The 20,814-nt window shown below is 33.8% G+C and overlaps 1 protein-coding gene across 1 annotated transcript; it reads left to right on the top strand.

Moving 5' to 3' along the window:
• The first annotated feature begins 14,074 nt into the window (after nucleotides 1-14,074).
• LOC133833067 (receptor like protein 22-like) lies at nucleotides 14,075-16,432 on the top strand. The gene has a single exon (XM_062263325.1). It carries the CDS (start codon nucleotides 14,075-14,077, stop codon nucleotides 16,430-16,432), a length of 2,358 nt encoding a protein of 785 aa, XP_062119309.1.
• Nucleotides 16,433-20,814: the final 4,382 nt, after the last annotated feature.

The following is a 20,814-nucleotide window of genomic DNA, read 5'->3' as shown; positions in this document are numbered from 1 at the left end:
TACTATATTCTGCAACCGGTGTGTTAGATAGCTCAAGAGAAGGAAGAACCATGTTAGAAAAAGGGTCAGCAGTGATAGATTCATTAAGTGTATGAAATGGAAATATATGTTCATGAAAGATAACATTTCGAGAAATAAAAAATGTATGATCGTTTAAATCATACAAACGATATCCTTTAATACCACAGGGGTACCCCATAAAGACACATGGCTTTGCATGCGGAGCAAACTTAGCTCAATGAGTTGTGAGAGTGGAGGAAAAAACCAAACATCCAAAAGTGCGCATATGGGCGTATTCAGGTGGTTTGTTGTAAAGGACCTCAAATGGAGTTTTATGTTGCAAAATAGGAGTAGGAATCCGGTTGATTATATAAGCTGCAGTAAGAATACAATCAGTCCAAAATTTAATCGGTAATTTAGCTTGAAAAAATAAAGCTCGTGCAACATTCAAAAGATGTTGATGCTTTCTTTCGGCTATAGAGTTCTGCTCAGGAATCTCAACACAAGAAAATTGATGCTCAATGCCTTTGGAAGCAAATAAACTAGTAAAGGAAAGTTCCGGGGCATTGACAGATCGAAAACTCTTGAGGGAACAATTAAATTGAGTTTGAATAAAAGAAAGAAACTCAGGAATGACAAGTAAAGCATCAGATTTGTGCTTGAGCAAATAAATCCAAGTAAATCTAGAACAATTATCAACAAGGGTAAGAAAAAATTTATGATTAGAATAGGATGGTATATAATAAGGACCCCATATATCACAGTGCACAAGATAAAAAATATGAGATGAAAATTTATTATTATTTGGAAAAGATAACTTCTTTTGCTTTGCTTGAGGACAAATATAACAAGGTGTCTTTTTATGTAGTAACGAAGTGTTACAAGGTAAGACATTTCGAAGCAAAACTAATCTTTTATTGGATAAATGGCCCAATCGAGAATGCCAAGTATCAGCTGTAATAGAGAAAACACTTTGTGCAGTAGGAGTAGAATCCAATAAGTAGAGTCCATTGATTGCTTTACCCGTGCCAATCATCCTCTTGTTGAGGTTGTCCTGGATAAAGAATTTGTCAGCCTTGAAAGTGATCGAAAAAGAATTGGAAAAAGTTAGAGCACTAACCGAAATGATATTATAATGAAAACTAGGTACATAAAGAACATCATTAAGAATAAGATTTTGACAAAGATTAATAGATCCACTAGAATGCACTAATAAAGTGTGATTATTAGGAAGGACAAGGTTAGTGGGCTGAATAGGACAAAGAAATTGAAAAGAATTAATATTAGAGCATATGTGTCTAGTAGCACCTGAGTCTAGAATCCAAGAAGTAAGAAGAGGTAAGTGTGAATTAGTGGAGAGAACAATACCTTCAATACCATGAGTAGAAGAGGTGGCTGAAGAGTGCATATCAGAATTTTGAGAGGCTAAAAGATTAAGTAATTGTTGATATTGAGTTGAAGTAAGTTGAGGGAGAATGATACTATTGGTAGTGGATGACTTAGAGAGATCCTCATCTGTTTGGGCTTGATTCACAACAGCTTCCTTAGGTACCCGTGGAGGAAGAATGGTACTAGTAGTTGGTTTGGTTGTGGTAAATCCTGGAGGATACCCATGGAGTTTATAACATTTTTCAATTGTATGACCAAGGCCATTACAATGAGTACAGAAGGGATAGGTTCTTCTTTGATTGGATGATCTTGTTGCAGCAGAATTATATCTTTGAGAGATAGATTTGTCACTGTTAACAACAAAGGCCATAGAAGGGGCAGTAGGATCGGGAGTGCCATGTTGATTTTCTTCCTGAGTGACCAAATGAAAAACACGATTAAGCTCGGGAAAAAGGATCCATAAGGAGAATGTTACCTCGAACTTGAGAGTATGAGTCTTTGAGTCTCATAAGAAAAGACATGATATACTCCATATGGTAGTGTTCTTGCAATTTCTTGACTCCTCCACATGTACAATTGTTACATGTACATGTTGGGCGATAATTGGTGAGCTCCTCCCAAATCGTTTTGAACCGAGTGTAGTACATGATAATTGACATCATATCTTGTTTAAGATTCATTAGTTCCTTGCGAAGATTGAAAATATGTGGACCATTTCGATGCTGAAATTGAATCCGAAGATCTGTCCAAATCTCAGAAGCGGATTCATCATATAAAATGCTTGCTGAAATTTCTTTCGAAACCGAGTTAAGTATCCAAGAGATCACAATATTATTATTTCTAAACCAAGCATTGTATAAGAAAGTATCAGATATATAAGGTTTAGTGATAGAACCATCAAGAAAGCCTATCTTGTTTTTGACAGAAATAGCAAGCCGCATTGCCCGACTCCATGAAGGGTAATTGTCTTGGCCGGTGAGAAGTTGTGTGACCAAGATATTGCCGGGGTTATCTCCATGATGAAGATAGTAAGGATGTGCTGGATCTTCAAGTGGATGTTTGGAATTGGGCAGCTGAGATGATGGAGTAGAATTTGTGGATGTTGAATGAGGAGAAGGATGAACTGCAGAAGAATCAGGTGATGGAGTAGTATTTGGGGAGTCATCAATCGGAGAATCAGAGGAAGGAGGAGTTCCACTAGTAGACATGGTGAAATTTTTTTTTGCAGAAGAAGAGTGGAAGAACACAACAATCACTGGGAAAGAAGAAACGTTGGTGGATGCTGGAATTGGAGCAGTAGAGGTATAAACCAGAGGATTCCGGAGAAAACGCCAAAGAAGACGCCGGAGAAGATGCCGAAGAAGACGCCGGAGAAGGATCGTATGGAAGCTCTAAGCTTCCGGCTGTGATACCATATTGCGGATGAAAGAAAGAAAGAAAAGAATGAGAATATTATTGATCTATTATCGAATAAAACAAAGCTACAGAAAGCCTTATATAGGCAAATACAACAAGAAAATAACAAACTCTCCTAACTAATAATGAAACAAAAATAACAGACAAATACAACTGAAATACACTAAATATAATGATGGGAAACCCATAACAAAGTAAACCCAATACTTTCTTTCGAGCAGGGTTACTTGGACCAAACAAATCATGACTCCTTATTCTGATGTCTCCCTCAAGCAGCTATCCCATGTCGACCAACTCTCAGAATTTAATGTCGTTTATTTCCACAAGTCATTTCCAAATGTACCGTCACTGTATCCAAATTTGGGTTAAACAACATCACTTTCGACTGGCTAGAACCGTCGACATAAGTCCCTATTTTCAATCTCAGCACTAAAATTCTAAGTGGATTTGGCCTGTCCACAAAGTGTATTGTTTTAGTAGTTCTTATTTTTAGTACTATAAATTATTCAGAATTTTATGAAAATTTACAAAATGTACTCTAAATAAAAAAATTATTATGTATACAATCATAAAAAAAAATTATGTCAAAAATTATTCCGGGGCTGAAAACATAAAGGAGGTAGAACGCTGTGCCCTTTTTCTCCTTATAATAAAGGGAAACTTTCTAGTAGTTTACAATGGTATGTTGACTCTAAATGACTGATCATTCAATATTATCTTTTTATTTTTATTTAGATCTTACATCAAAATAAAAAACATTGTGGAAGACAACGATGATATGTTGAAGAAACAACTAGACAAATCAAAGTAATACTAATAATAGGACCCCACCAGAGATTAGAGCAATCACTGCCACTTATATCTCTTGCCTTAATTATAGCATTGGTATCACAATTTAGTGTGGAATAACATACATAAGCGAAATTTCTTGAAGTTCATAGTGGACCTGGCTATTACAATGTTGTAATCTAGAAGGCAAGAGAATAATACATTATGAAAAAAATTTGGGTGCACTCGCTGTGTTTTTGGTCCATGATAGTTATTTAGTATTATTCAGTAAATTTTTTCATTTTTTTTTAATAATTTACAATGTTAAAAATAAGATTTAAATATGTTATTTTCTCCGTGTATAATCAAATAATTAGGTGTGCAATAATTTTTTTAAATCTTATTTTTAACATTGTAAATTATTTAGAATATTTTGAACATTTGTATGATGTTTCAAATAATTATAATGTATATAATCATAAAATAAATTTGCACCGAAAATACATTCCCAACAGAACACATGAGAAGGATACACCAGTAAACCTTTTTTGTTGGGGTGTACCATAAAATTCCACATAAATAATCCGATGTAACCCCAGTCCCCACTAGACAAGACCTTCCCATTGTTTGATCTCTATTACAACAAAGTTCAATTATTGAAATTTGTGCTAAGTTTCCAGGAAGTATCTCAGGAATAGAAAGTAGTACCTATATAAGATCACTTTCACAATATGTTTTGGCATCGTCCTTCTCGTAAAAATATGAATTTTCATCCGTTTTAGAGGTGTGGACACTCGATACTTTCATTAATTATCTTCGTCAAGCCTTGTTGACTAAAAATATAGGGACGCGGATCCTCTGTCCTATTTCCGTGCCTTGTACCTGCCTGACCAATCAAATTCAGCCAACTCAATTAATGAGTTAACTGCCAACAACTCTCCGTTCTCCCCTCTGTCTACCGACTTGCCCATATGTTACTATTAACAGTGACTTGATATTCTTATATCTTTTGTACGCGTGTAAATAATATAATAATTTATATTTTTTTAGACACTGTATTTTATGTTATTATTTATTTGGACTTTATGTTTTGATAAATTATTTTTTAAACTCTATATTTTGTAAAATGATTTAAATAGACCCTTAAAATCGATTTTAATAAAAAAAAATATTTGAACTAAAATCATAAATAATTCATCAAACTAACAACTCAGAACAAAAATATAACAATTTTATATAAAAATTGTATTGTTATATTCAATTTTTCATTCCTTAAAATCAGGTTTAGGGATATATTTGAATTATTTTACAAAACACATATTCCAAAAAATAATTTGTCAAAACACAAAATCCAACACACAATACAACAAAACACAAGGTCTAAAAATATATAAACTCATAATATAATAAATATATTTTATTATATATACTTTCTCTATTATTTTACTCAACTTTTTATTTTTATATCACCTCTCTTTTGAGAAAAAACTATGATGTGTAAATATATAATTAATAGAATGGATATTTGTGGCTAAAATACCCAAACTTACAAATTATTAACACTTAAATACACAAACTAATTTTTTTGTGGCAAAAGTACCCAAACATAAAATTTACTTACAATTAGAGATAGACAGTGTTAAATGTTAAAGTTGACCGGTCAAAGGACATGCGACACCACATGATTGGTCCACATTATTATTATTCTTAAAATAATTTTCAATTTATTTTTCATTTAATTTTTTTTTTCAATTTAACAAAAAATAAATTTTACATTTTTTTCAAAAAAAGATTCAAACTTTTTTTTCAATTTAAGATTAAGTATCAAAAATACATTTTTTTTAAAATTTATTTTTTCATTGTTAATATCCTCAATTTTATTTTTTATTATTATTATTAAAATCTTCCTATTTATAATTTTTTTCTACTTTTTTTTCAATTAAAGATTAAGTAATTTTGTTTAAAATCCAAACAATAATTTAAGATTAAATATATTTTTTTACTTAATCTTAAATTGATTAAAAGCAACAAATTTGATTTGTTTTTTTGAAAAAAATGAAAAAAAATTATTTTTTGTAACTTAATTTTAAATTAAAAAATGGTTTATACCTTTTTGGACCCTGTGTTTTGTCTCATTACTTGTTTGGACCCTGTGTTTTGACAACTTACTTTTTGGACCCTATATTTTGTAAAATGGTTAAAATAGAACCCTAAACTCAATTTTGATGAAGAAAAAATTGACTATAACAACACAATTTTTAAGCAGAATGATTTTATTTTTGTTCTGAATTGTTAGTTTGGTAAATTATTTGTGATTTTAGTTGAGAAATCATTGACCAAAATCGGGTTTAGGGTTCTATTTTAACCATTTTACAAAACATAGGGTCCAAAAAATAATTTGTTAAAATACGAGGTCCAAACATGTAATGAGATAAAACACATGATCCAAAAATGTATAAACAATAATAATAATAATATGGACTATATGATGCCACGTGTTCTTTGACTGGTCAACTTTAACATTTAATACTGTGTATCTCTAATTGCAAGTAAAGTTAACGTTTGAGTACTTTTGCCACCAAAAAATTAATTTTGGTATTTAAATGTTAGTAATTTGTAAGTTTGAGTATTTTAGCTGCAAATATCTCTTAATAAAATAATGTTATTAAATAATTTAAGAATACATTTATATACAATGTGCTTTATTGTATATATTTCTGCAATTTTTTGTTTTTTTTAAAAGTTGTATTTTTTTAAATAAATTATGATTTAAATATATATAATAAACTCTGAACAAATTTCTATATTTATTTTTTCTAAATTTTTTATTTTCGTCTCATTTAAAAAAAAAATTGATGAACACAAATGAATTTTTTAGAAACGTACTTACATAAAATATATTTAATATATACAGTATAGTTATTTATACATATTGCTACAATTTATATGCAATAAAAATAATAATAAATAGTTTAGGAATATGTATATATAATATAATTAATATATGATATATTTTTTATTATATATATTTCTATCATATTTTTCCTTTTTTTTTTTAAAATGATATAAACAAAACTAATGAATAGTTAAGATCATTAACAGATAAAGAGAAAGAAAGAGACTTAAAAATTGACATTTGGTAGCACTAATTTCTGAAGAAAAGAAAATATTAGATGTAAAGAAAAGGTTATATGTACTACATGCAGGCAAAAGAAGAATACAAAAGTAATTAAAAAAAAAATTACTTGTACTTGTGCCACGTGTAGAAAAAGATAATGATATTTTGTCTATTGAGTCTCTATTAATAAAATTTAAAAAAATAACAAAAGTCTCTATTAACTCATTAATTGATTTGGCTGAATTTGATTGGTCAGACCGGTTACAAGACACGGAAATAGGACCGAGGATCCGCATCCAAAATATAGAGACGCGTGTGTATGGAAGACTTAATATAGGTGATAATTTACAATTATTTTTCAAGATAATAAAGACTTCCATAACTTAACGAGAAGATATAGCGAAGAAAATACAATATATTAATTTCCAACCTAATAACTACGTTGAAGTGATCCATTCTCATTCAAGTGGTTATACTTGAGCAAGGTTCCCTTTTCCCCTATTTTTATTGGGTAATTTATAACTAATTATCACTCTGTTTTATTGGTGCAAATAGTCCTTATAAATAATTAAATGTGAAATGGAGAAAAACTTTATTAAAACTTAGCGTATAAACGCCCATTTTTTTAATAAAAAAAAGAGAAAGTGACAGTTAAAATATTTAAGTTGTTGTCATTCAAGTACTTAAATACTTATAAAAATATCTAACTTCAAAGATTTTGGTGTTTTATGATACTTGCTGTTAAGTTTTTTGTTAAATGTTGATATAGCAGTAATTAAATGGGAAGTTGATGGCTAAAATACTTAAGTTGTTGCATTCCAAGCACTTAAATACCCAAGTTTTAAAAAAAGTATATTTATTATTTAAAAATTAATTAAACACTTACAAAAGTATAAATAAAATTAAATTTAAAATATAAAAATATAAAATAATAATATTTAAAATATATATTATCTATATGTATATTTTAAAATAGCAAAATGTAAGCATAAGTTGAAAAAAAATATTATATATTAATTTTTAATAAAAATTAGGTATCTTAATCAAATTTTAAGGTGCAAATATGATGCCCCAAACTTACATAAGTTTTTTTTTCATGGAAAATTAAATAACTACCACTATTATAATAATTTATATTGTTTTAATTAATTTTGTTTTAAATTTTAATAAACTATCTTTTAAGCTTATATTTATATTATTTTTATTTTTCATATTTTAAATTAAATTTTACTTATACTTTTTTAAGTGTTTAATTAATTTTTAAATAATAAATAAACTTTTAAAAAAATTTAGGTATTTAAGTGTTTGGAAAACAACAATTTATATATTTGAGCCGCCAATTTCTTATTTAATTACTGTCATATCAACACTTAACGGATTACTTAACGACAGGTATACCATGGAGCACCAAATTTTTTGAAGTTAGGTATTTTTACCTTAAAAAAACTTAGGTATTTAAATGCTTGAATGACAATAACTTAAGTATTTTAGCCGTCAATTTTCAAAAATAAAAACAAACAGAAATTTTGTGTGTTTACATTGAGCTGCTATCATCTAATACAATTACCAAACATATTATTCTAAGTTTAATGATCATTTAGAAGCTTCTCATGTTCTTCATCACAAATGGATAGGTTTAATTAGCTTTCATTTCAAAGTACCTATACATTGATCAGCAACTCTTTGCGTAAAAAAAAAAATTGTAACATCGACAGCTAGCTTGCTAGTCATTCCAAATTCATATACTTTTAATGTAGCTTGGAATGAGAGGTCTGGTAGGATCTTAAACAAACCAACTATGAAGTTTTTTTTCTTCTTATTATTTATTATTAAATAATAATTCATATAGCAAGAAGGAAATGAATAATAATACATCTACTTGCTGAAATAAAACTGTGAAAACTGGATAATTTGTTGACTTGATATGTGTAACAGTTGTTAACTTGGAATAATTATTCTACTTCTATTCTATACCACACACACTACAAGACCAATATAAAACCACAAGATATTTATATATACAACCCAAGTCATAAGTTTGAGGTGGCCAATATGTTATCAAAGTTCATGAGATTCCTTTTCTCTCTATTTTTATTTTATTAATAAGGTATATAGTAGGGCTAGTAATTCGTGTCGACGCGATTATGACATGATACGATTAATGTAAACACGAACACGACACGATTATTAAATTGGTCAACAGGACACGACACGATAACACGATTATAACACGATTAATGTGTCATGACACAACATGAAATTGACACAATTAATCATAACTATATGAAAAAATCATAAAACCTATTATAATTATTCGCATTATCGTGTTGACATGATTATGACACGACACGATTAAGATAAACATGAACACGCACGATTATTAAACGTGTCAAAAACTCAAACACCAACACGATTATTAAACGTGTCACCCAAACACATTTATTTTCATGTCGTGTCATCGTGTCGTTACCCAAATCACCACCCCTAGTATATAATAGTTGAGGTCCCACCATTTTATTCCAACACAATATCACTTATGTTTCTATTTTAATTTTTTGAGCACATAGGTCCCAATTTTCCATTAAATGCAACAACTTAGTTCTTGTACCTTTTTTACCATATAAAAATATTTAATTTAAAGGAAAAAATATATAACTATAGTGTTTTTGATTGTTTATTAAAAATTTAAGTCTCTCTTAACTTGAACCGCAAGAACAATTATAAGCAATCTTCAAACCAAGTTTGTGTTATCACCTTCATGTCTGAACTCTTTTCAATGAACAACAATTGATTTTGTCCCGAATATTAATTAAGCTTTCTTTTTCCCAAATAAAAATTTGACAAATTGGTCTTCTCCTGAAGACTATTTGCTTTCTCCCTAAGAAGCTTGATTGAGGGAAAATCGCAAATTATTACACTGGATTAAGGGTGATAAATGGAAGAAACAAAATTGTGAATGACCAGATTATAGATTTTTAAGGGTAATTTTTAATTTTTTCACTTGATTGAGGTTCATAAATAACTTGTTTCATGCACGTGTAATAGACTATTTGAAGTTATACACATTCGTAAAAACAAATTGAGGTTATAACTACTGATTGAGGATCATAAAATGGGGACCTATGTGCTCAAAAATTTAAAATGGGTACCTAAGTGATAATATTGGTATAAAATAAGGACCTCAGATGTTGTTGTGAATATAGCCAAATCGCTAAAGGCATAAGGCAACCTTCATGAAGGGCCTCACTATGCGAGGCTAGATGCGCGTGCGAGGTCCACGATGTAAGGCGTAAGGCGACCCTCATGGAGGGCCTCGCTATGCGAGGGCCCTGGTCACCCGCGTACGCCTTGTGAAGGGCCTCGCATCTGTCACCCACATACGTCTCATGAAGGGCCTCGCTATGTGAGGGCTCTGGCGACTCGTCACCCACACACGCCTCATGGAGGACCTCGCTATGCAAAGGCACTGGCGATCTATTACCTGCGTATGCCTCACCACATCTAGACCATGCCCAGGTGTCACTTGCCTCTCTATGTGAGGCACCGTGCGTGCTAGACCCGAAGCCTCGCGCAAGAACCCTTCTCGTTACCCGCGAGTAGAGGATACTAAATGACAAGGGCTTCAAGTGGAATCTCTTGACTCATGCCTCGTTGAAAAGGCCCTACTTGTCTCCTAAAGTAGGAGCCACCAGCGAGGCACATTCCCACCATGGTTCCTTGCGGCGTGTGCATGTGAAACCTCTCAGGTATACACGTTAGGAACACTAGTGGATACCCCCCTCATCATTGAGTGTCAAGCTGGGAATGGTTAAGGTGATTAAGCATGTTACTCCTAGTAACTTGCAAGCTTTCCCGGACTTAGCAAAACAGGAGGAAGCTGGGAGAAAAGATGTATCTTGGACATGTATAAAGGACCATCAAGTACAAGGTACACGTATGTATACGGGATGTATGACCATGAAGAGGACATGCGTGACTCTGACATTCGTATCAGACAAGTAGTGGTGGTACGAACTAGTATACAGAGTGGGGGCACTGTTGGGGTTTTATGCCCTAATTAAAACCCAATTTCTTTGTAATCTCATTTTATTATCAATAAAAGAATAGAAATCATTTTTTGACTTGGTCAATCACTTTGCTCACATGTTTTATTTTCATGATTATTTGTTTAATATAAACTTCTATTAAATCACGAGCATATAACTAATCATATTTATAGTGACGTAATCACAATTGGAATATAAATACGATTACATATTCAAAAATAAGTTAGTCGTAAGATTACTCAGTGCACAGGATTTACACTGTCTACGATATGATCTACTTACACATTGTAGTGTTATATGTTCTTTCCAGAACATTTGCAAAGTAGATAAGATCAGATGTATTTGTTACATCGGACTGGACCGATGTTGACAGTAGATAAGATAAGAAGACATACCGTTATTAGTCATATCATATCATATAGTTGACCATAGGTCAATTCAATCTTTATTATGAATGGTTAGTATTCTAACTGATTGTATTATTTGAGTTCTTTGACTTGTTCGTTACCAGCTTACCCTACGGACTAGCCCATACTTACATCTTGGGAACTCGATAGTATAATTGAGTGCGAGTATTAATCATAGACATGAACATCTATAGCTTTCGATGAAGAAGTAAAACGATGATTTCCTTTTAGTTTTGTTCGAGGTGCTAAATGATAGAGATCTCATTTCAGATATTAATATTAGTTTACTGAAATATCAATTACAAAGAACTAAGTGTTTTATGGATAAAATACAATGAGAGGTAAAATGATATTTTAGTCTCATCTCATTGTAGACAGTCTATAGAGGATTGAGTGATAATTACGGTTGTAACATTGGATAACTAATAACATATATATATTGCTTATAGAGCGTTCTATGAATTCAAGAGTGCAATTCTGAGTCTTTAGTGAAGTCACGAGAAATTAATAAGTTAGTAAATTTATTTGTTAAATTTATGATAACTTATTGGAACTTGATTTCATAGGTCCATGGTCCCCACAGTACCTTGGATAAAATCATCTAGATAGTCTCAATTAATTGATTTAATTATCAATTAGAATTATTAAAGTTGACCAGGTCAATTTTGGATAATTTCACAGAGTTATACAATTTAGAGAAGAAAAGAGATTTTAGAGCATATTTATTAATGAAGACAAATTGGTGTCTAAATTAATAAATAAGTTTAAATCAAGGTTCAAATTATAAATAATTAATTTGATAAATGATTTAAATAATTATTTAATTAATTAATCAATAGAAAATAATACAGGCCTTGAAATTAAGTCCAATAGACTTATAATTAAATGAGAAATTTCATAGGCCTAAAGTCCACGAGAATTTTGACCTAGGGCTGTAGTTACCCATTATTTTATTGATTTTTTTAATTAAATAAATGACATAATTGAGCCTATAAAAGGAATGCTAAGTGAGAGTTGAAAAAGATGATCAGAAGATCTAGTTTTGGTTTTTAGACTCTCTCTACAACATAAGTCATTTTCTAAGCCTCCATATTCTCCCATTTCTTCTTCTCTTTGTATCTATCTCATGTGTTGAGAATTGTCCACCCTGGTCTATGTGATTCTAATGATACTTAGGAAGACTATGAAGAAATTTGAAGATCGGTTCCCAGCAACAGAAAAGATACAAGGGTTAGAGAAACTGAAGGAATGACCTGTTCATTTCACTACGTCTAATGTAAGTGTTCTTATCATTATCTCTGTTTGAATTCAATTATAGAAACATGTTCTAGGTTTTCTTATATTAATTTGTTTAATATATGATTTACATGAAAATAAATAAGAACTTGTATAAGTATTTCCTATAGGCACTACCTGCATAGCTTTAATCACGTACTAGGGCTGACACTACGACCCTCTGCACCACTACCCTGACAATGTACCCATGTAAGTTCTTGTCCCCTGGGACCACCATGTATCAGGGTCCATTAGAGTCCATCTATAAATAGACATCCACCCCTTAAACTAAGGGGTTTTAAAATTGACTGTGTACTAAGGCTATTGAATGAGATACGAGCATTCTTTCTCCGTTGTTGTTCAAAGCTTTTATTCTTCAAGTTTTCTCTAAGTTCATCATTTCCTTGTATATATCTTTGAGTTTTCCGACTTAATATCGTTGACGAGTTCTTACCGTTAACAGTTTTATATATCCTATTTAATACGATAAGTCAAGTTTAGAAAGATGAATAGTATTAAGTTGTTGTGATATATAATTTTTTGTGAGGTATTATTTAATTATATTTTAAATAGTATGGGATATAATTTAGTTTCATAGAAAAATTAGTTACAATTTTATAAGTGTAGTATAATTAAACAACTCTTAAATTTTATTTTGTTATTTGACAATTTTATTTTGCAATTAAGAATGAGTTTTAAAAAGTGTAATATGATTTAATAATTTTTGTTTTTTTTAATATTTAAATACAAAAAAGAAAATAAAAAATTCACGTCATGGATTTATTGTGCCCGTGACATAAAATTTGGATAATAGTAGAGACAAACATTGATAAATTGTTATCTATTATTTCTCCTCATAATTTACAAATGACAAATAATGATAATTTAGTAATTTATTTATAAGTCAATATAATGTTCTCCTATCATTTTTATCAAACAAGACCAAATTTCATATCAAAGGAAAGGACTAAAATGTTATATATAACACTTTCTAAAATACTACTACTTACTACGTAGTCGCGTAGCTACTTCCTATTCCCAAGAACCTTTCCCCCCCTATTTTCATCAATTTATGTAGAACTTCGATTAGATATAACTCATGCTACATCACTGTATAAATATATGTATATATATATATAATAAGATACTAAAATAAGCAAAACAACATGGAGGCTCTACATTACTGATGTCCTATAATATTTAATTACTGTATTTTTCTCAAACCCTGGACAATGAGATCTGTAGGGTATTCTTTTTGTAATCTATATATATTTTTCAAACATTATTTCTTGACTAATTTATTATGCAACAGCAATAGCTAACTATAATAATTTATGATAAATAATACAAGTCATCAGCTTGTGAAATTTAGTCAAGTAAACGTTGGGACCAGGCAAAGTTAATATGTTTGGTCTAACTAAAGAAAAAGATGGAACCAAACTCAAAGAAATTTCCTCATCTCTTTCATTATTTTAACCAATGAACCCTTTCTTCACAGAAAAGTTGAGTTAGTCAAACATAAGTATTTAATCAATTAATTCGGATAAGAGGAAGAGGGTTGGCTGCCTATAAATACGGATGCCCCAATTGCATGAGGCACACACTACTCATCCAACATTAATATTCTTCTCTTCCATATTATTAGGCTGAAAATTATGGGTTTCTTTACATGGCTCTACTCTCTCATTCTCTTCTTCTTCTTCTTTGTTACTTCTCTTTCCAACTCCTTGTCTCCATCTCCATCGTGCCATCCCTCTGAAAGATCTGCTTTGCTCCGCTTCAGGGACTCTCTCACCATCGACAATGGTAGAAGTAGCATTTACTATGGTATAAGTTCATGGAACACGAGCACGGATTGCTGCACATGGAGTGGAGTTACATGTGATATGGTCACAAGTCATGTCATCAAACTTGAATTTGCATCCTCTGGGCTACAAGGTATTCTTCACTCCAACAACACTTTTTTCTCTCTTACTCATCTACAACAACTAACCCATTTAGATCTTTCAGATAATAATTTCATCGGGCAAATTCCAGATATTTGTAGTAACTCAACAGAAAATTCATTTTCGTGTAATGTCTCTTCGAAACAACAATTAGTGGGTTTTCCTCCATTGCATTTAACATATCTAGATTTATCTGAAAATCATCTTAATGGGACAATACCTTCTTGGGTATATTCTCTTCCATCTTTAGAAAGTTTAGATCTAACTTCCAACAAATTCAGTGGTAGCATTCAAGAATTCCAACATAATTCTTTGGTAACTCTGCATTTGGCTTTTAACAACTTACAAGGCTTTTTTCCAAGATCAATTTTTCAGCAAGTTAATCTCTCTTTGTTGGATCTTTCCTCAAATAACTTAACTGGTGTCGTGCAATTTGACCAGTTTTCAAAGTTGAAAAACCTTAATGTTGTTGATCTTTCTGAAAATAGCTTATCATTGGTATGTAACAATAAAAATAATGATACTTTGCCCAACACACTTACTGAGCTGTATTTGTCCTCATGTGGTATGATTGAGTTCCCATATTCCTTAAGAAGCTTAGATAGTTTAATATACTTAGACCTCAAAAACAATCAAATTGAAGGCATTGTTCCCGAATGGCTATGGAATGTGGGAAACAAATCATTGACGGCCCTAGATCTTTCTCACAACTATTTGACGCAATTAGATCAAATTCCATGGTCGTCTCTAGAATACATTCAGCTCCGCTCCAACCGACTTCAAGGTCCTCTCCCAATCCCATCACCATCTACGCTTTTTTTTTCAATCTCAAACAATGCATTGGATGGGGAAATATCACATTTGATTTGCAATCTCAGTCAGCTTACAGTTCTTGATTTGTCCCATAACAATTTGAGTGGGAACATTCCTCTGTGCTTAGGAAATTCAGGTGGTCTCACAGTGCTAGATTTGCACAAGAATAGGTTTCATGGCATCATTCCTCCCGCTGTTGCAAAGGGAAGCAGCTTAAAAGTTTTCAATCTTAACAAAAATCAATTGGAAGGGTCCTTACCAACATCTTTGTATAATTGTAAAGAGTTGGAATTTTTAGATATTGGTTACAACAAGATAAATGGATCATTTCCCTGGTGGTTGGAATCTCTTCCACAACTACAAATTCTTATCTTGAGAAACAATAGATTTCAAGGTCCAATAGGCAGTCCCAAGGTGAGCCATCCCTTTAAAAAATTGAGAATTATGGATCTCAGTGGCAATGAGTTCACTGGCCATTTGCCACAAAAGTATTTTAAAAAATTTGTGGCAATGATGAATGCTACTTCAAATTCCTTGAGATACATGCAGTCATATCAAGGTCTGTTGATTTATAGTGACATGTTTTATACTGAGGTCAGTGACTTGACAGTAAAAGGAAATTTTGCTGAGTTCGAGAAAATTCAACTCATGCTTATGGTCATTGACTTTTCAAGAAATAACTTCACAGGAGAGATTCCAATGTTGATTGGTAAGCTCAAAGCACTCAAAGGGCTTAATTTTTCACATAACAAGATATATGGAAATATTCCACCATCCTTGGGAAATTTGACCAATCTAGAATGGTTAGATCTCTCCTCGAACGAGCTTGTGGGGAAGATTCCATGGCAATTGGCAGAAAATTTAAATCAACTCCAATTTATAAATCTTTCAGTGAACAAATTGGAAGGACTGATACCTCGTAGCCGACATTTTGATACATTCACAAATGATTCATACAAAGAGAATTTCGGTTTATGTGGCTTTCCACTTTCAGAATCATGCAGCAAGGACCCCCCCACAGACCATTTTCAGCCAAAAGATAATGAGAAGAATGTGAATGGATTTGATTGGAAATTTGTGTTAATGGGAATTGGAAGTGGAATGATTATTGGAATTTCAGTGGGATATATGGTCTTTACAGATAGAATCATTGATGAGCTTGTCAAAACTGTGAAGGGAGAACAATGGCATTTTTCGGCAAAAAGATCAAAGCATAGGTTTCGTCAAAATGGAGAAATTGAGAGAAGGCATTAGTTTACATTTTTAGTATTTCGTTGAAGATTTATAAGAGCTTTTGTATGCATTTACAATGAATCATGTTTCTATTTACAAAAAATATGTTGTTTGTTATTGTAGCTCATTGTCATAGTAATTTTTGTTTGTTTGGTAAACATATGCTTTTATAATTATTCTTGTTAAAATCTATGCTGGTCACCTCTTGCATTTTTGCTTTCATTTTGTTGTATAACTAATAAAGTCTCCCAAATAACGTTAAAAACTGTTGTTTCTTGGTAAGTAAAATAAAATAATTGGTAAATGCTCATTCGCTATCATGTATTTTATTAAAATACAAATTTGATACTCTATATTTTTAATAATTATCAATCGATACTTCATATTCGCAAATCCTACATACTTTGATACTCTAGATGTATCCAAATTTCTAATATTCTGATATTACCCCTAATTTTAATCATTTATTTGATTTTAGATGTTTTTTATTTTTATTTTTAAATGATATAACGGAAAATATCATTTTATCCCCTAAAATGCCTCAACCTAATGGTTTCTTTAGAAACACCATTGTCTTGAAATTATCCACAATCTCCATAAAGTTTCTCAGGTGAGCATTTGGATCTTCATTTGGCAAGTCATTGAATTTTCTCTTGAATAGCCTGCATGCACTACAAGAAATAAGGCTTTTTCCGGTGCAATTCAGAATTGCGTCGGTAACAAAAACTTTTACCGAGGCATTTAGTGAATCACGTCGGCAAAAATCTATCAAATTTTTAAAAAAAAAATACCATACACTTTTGTCGGCGCATTTCACCTAACGCGCCGGCAAAAGTCAAAACGTGCATTTTAAATTTGTGCACGTTTTTAACAAAGTAGGTGGCTAGACTTTTGCCAGCGCGTTTCGTTGCGCTGACAAAAGTCTATTTTTGCGTCGGTAAAAGTCAGATTAATTAAAACGGCACCATTTTGTCCTAGGGTTTTATTAATGACTTTTGCCGGCACATTTTTAGACTTTTGCCAACGCAACGAAACGCGCCAGCAAAAGTCATAGCGATTTTAGTGCAGCCGTGAGCCCTTCTTCCCCATTTTCAGAATATTTTCTCAACTTCTTCTCTCTTCTCTCTGGTTTGATGTCCGACCACCCCATGCCATAATCCCACCGTGGCTCAGCTCAGATAGTGAAGCTCTTCTCTCTCAAGGTTAGTAAATCCAACGAAATTTTTTTTTAACATTTTTAGAATTTTTTCTCTATATCTCGTTTTGTAATTGTATTTTTTTTTTTTGTTCTCTCTCTATAAACAGGTCCACCAAAGTGTGTGCAGCTCCAATCTCGGTAGAACAACTTCAAGGATTAGTTTATGTATATGTGTATATATGTTTATGTATATATATTTATATGTCTGTTTATGTATATATGTATATTTATATTTATATGTATGTTTTATGTATATATGTATATATGTTTGTTTATGTATATATGTTTATATATTTATATGTATATATGTATATATGTTTGTTTATGTATATATGTATATATGTTTGTTCTCGGTTAGAACAGCGCCAAGGAATGTGTGTGTTTAATATGTTTATTTAATGTTAATTAAATATGTGAATATGTGTGTATTTATTAATCTGTGTTATAATATATGTTTTTTGTATTTATTATTTTTTTTTTTGTAAAATTAAAAAAATAGATTTGAATATTTATTTTTTATTTATTTTAATGCTTTATATGTTGTATGCCCTAAACATCCATGGGCTATTAGCGAGCTGAAAAATGGATAATCCTATCTGACACGTGGAACCCACCTACCCAGAGCTGCTGTTACGAGTCTCTACCTCTTTAGCTCGAGGTAGCCAAAGGCTCAGTGAGAGTACACGAAGGTATCAGGAAAGTAGTGGGAACGTCGCGAGCTGGGACTACATCAAGCTCGGGGTACGACCTGGAGCTGACACCTCCGACCCTTTATAATGTCAACCACGCAATGTAAACGTGCACATATCAGATATCACGTGTCTGATCCATTCCTGAAATCTCAGACACGCAGCATAAACGTGCGTGTTCAGGCACCCCACGACTAGTTTGGGCCATGCGGCCCATTATCTCCCTCACCTATTGATTAGACAACACTCCGTTGTCAGGTTTTAGGAATTAATCATAATTGTCACAGAAGTGACATGATGGATAAAAAGGTCACGGGATGACCCCCTTTGCCAACACCCAAGTGCCCTCTCCCTATAAATATGGAGACCCTGGGTGTTGCGAAGGGTTGGCTTCTAATGTGAAAAGAAACACCCTGTGAGAATTACCATAGATATATCAATAAGATTGGCTGGTGGACTAGAGGGATTTTAACCTTCGAACCACCTTAAAAGAAACGAGTTACTACATTTCCTCTAAGCTACTCTCGCCAGTTTGGCACATAAATATTTACATATTACGGTTCATCATTTAGCACTAATCCGTTTCTTTATTCGTATAATTATTTGTTGCTGAAGAATCGCGTCAACAGTTTGGTGCTTTCATTGAGAGCTATTAGATTGGTGTTATTGCAAAAGACCCAACCATGGTGGTTACTCACTCAAGGCATGATAACGAAGCGGATCAACGGGATGGGCAGGAGGCCCACCATGCCGCCATATTCGATGAGCAAAACCCTGAGGTTCAGCGGCGACCGGGAAAACAGCCAATGGCCCAAGACGACACTGGAAGTTCGGCTCCCCGGCCAGCCAATCTGAACCCTGATTTCTACACGGCGGTAGAAATGGAAAACGCACAGTTGAGAAGTCAGCTGGCAAAAGCAAACAAGCAGATTGAAGAGGTGTTGGCCCGATTGCCCACTCTTACAACCGACGCTAACGTCGGAAAGAGGCATGGTAGGACTCATAAGTCCCGCCGGGGAAACCGGTCCAGGCCCAGTCGGTCGGCCAGAACCTTGACATCGAATTCTATTCCCTCATCACACCACCAGGAAGCTGTATTTAAAGAACTTCCTAGGGCCGATTAGCAGTTCAGCCGATCGGTCTGGACCTCAACTCCTAGCTCAGTTCCACCCTCGAGTGCACACAGGAGGGCCTGAGGCAGCTCGCGAAGGAGATCCGGGGAGGGCTCACGAGAGCAGATCGCCCTGGCCAACCGTCCTGCACCACGCTCAAACCACCGAGCGCAGAATGCGGGGATGGTAGAGCGGAGCAGCTGTGACCTAACTTAATTCGCCCCGACGGGACCAGGATCGCATCACCAGTCAGGCATCCTCCTTCACCGATAAGATACCCATCTCCTCCCCGTCCAGTCCGAGACATTCTAGCTCATGGGAGCAGTAGGAGAAATCCTCCTTCCGTCGGACCTTCCCATCGCAGCCGAGCGCCCAAGGAACTCCCGGATTCCCACCCTCAGCGGTGGACTCTGAGCTTTTCAAATGGAAGTTACTGGACCAGGAGTCGTCGAAGTGGTACGTCCGGCAAAGACCTGCACCATCGTTTGAGCTCGGCTCAAAACCCTCAGGCCACCCCGAGGGGCAACCTCCGAGATCGTCTAAACTCTCAGAGAGGAGATCCAACTGGAAATAACAGTCGCGCTCACCAAGGGGAGGGCCTATCTGAAGTACGTGATAGCGGGAATGTCCCACATAACCTATCTCAAGATAGGAGGGATTATAACCCACCCAACGCGTACAATGGAACTGGAGCTGTTGAACAGCCCCAAAACGACCAAGGAAGCAAGGACCAAACCCTGGAGCGGCTGGCTCAGATGGAGGAGCTGATGAGGAAGCTCCTATCGGAAAAAGAAAAGGATGAATACGACTTGGGGGATGAACTCGAGCTCTTCGCTCCCAACATAGCAGCCACGGCATATCCATCTGGCTTCCATATGCCTCACTTGTCCAAATTCAATGAATATGGGGACCCATCAGATCATTTAGGTATGTTCAACACCCTAATGATGGCCCACAACATCGGTCCCGAGCTGAGATGTTTAATATTTCCTTCCACTTTGACTGGGCCGGCCAGGCAATGGTTCAAACAGAATAAAAAGCAGTCCATCAGCTCATGGAAAAACTTTTCTACCGACTTCAAAAGGGCCTTCTGAGCTTCTCAGGCTGCTCGCGTCAAAGCCGACACCCTAGCAAACGTAAAGCAATAGCCCGATGAACCTCTGAAAGCTTACCTGAGTAGATTCGCGAATGTCGCGGTTCGGGCCAAGGATGCATATGATAGTTCCAAACTTATGGCTTTGAGGACTGGGATCCTCGTTGGAGGCGGACTCTGGGAAAAGATACAGAGAAAAGGTATCAGCACCGTGAACGAATTCTTAAATATGGCCCAGGGGTGGATAAACCTGGAGGAGGCGCGAGCGTCGGCCGCGGGAACCAGCCAAGCCTCTGATCAGCCCGCTGGAG

Source organism: Humulus lupulus, chromosome 4, assembly GCF_963169125.1.
Source record: "Humulus lupulus chromosome 4, drHumLupu1.1, whole genome shotgun sequence".
In the NCBI taxonomy this organism is placed as follows: domain Eukaryota; kingdom Viridiplantae; phylum Streptophyta; class Magnoliopsida; order Rosales; family Cannabaceae; genus Humulus; species Humulus lupulus.
This window is presented reverse-complemented; position numbering and strand designations above follow the sequence as displayed.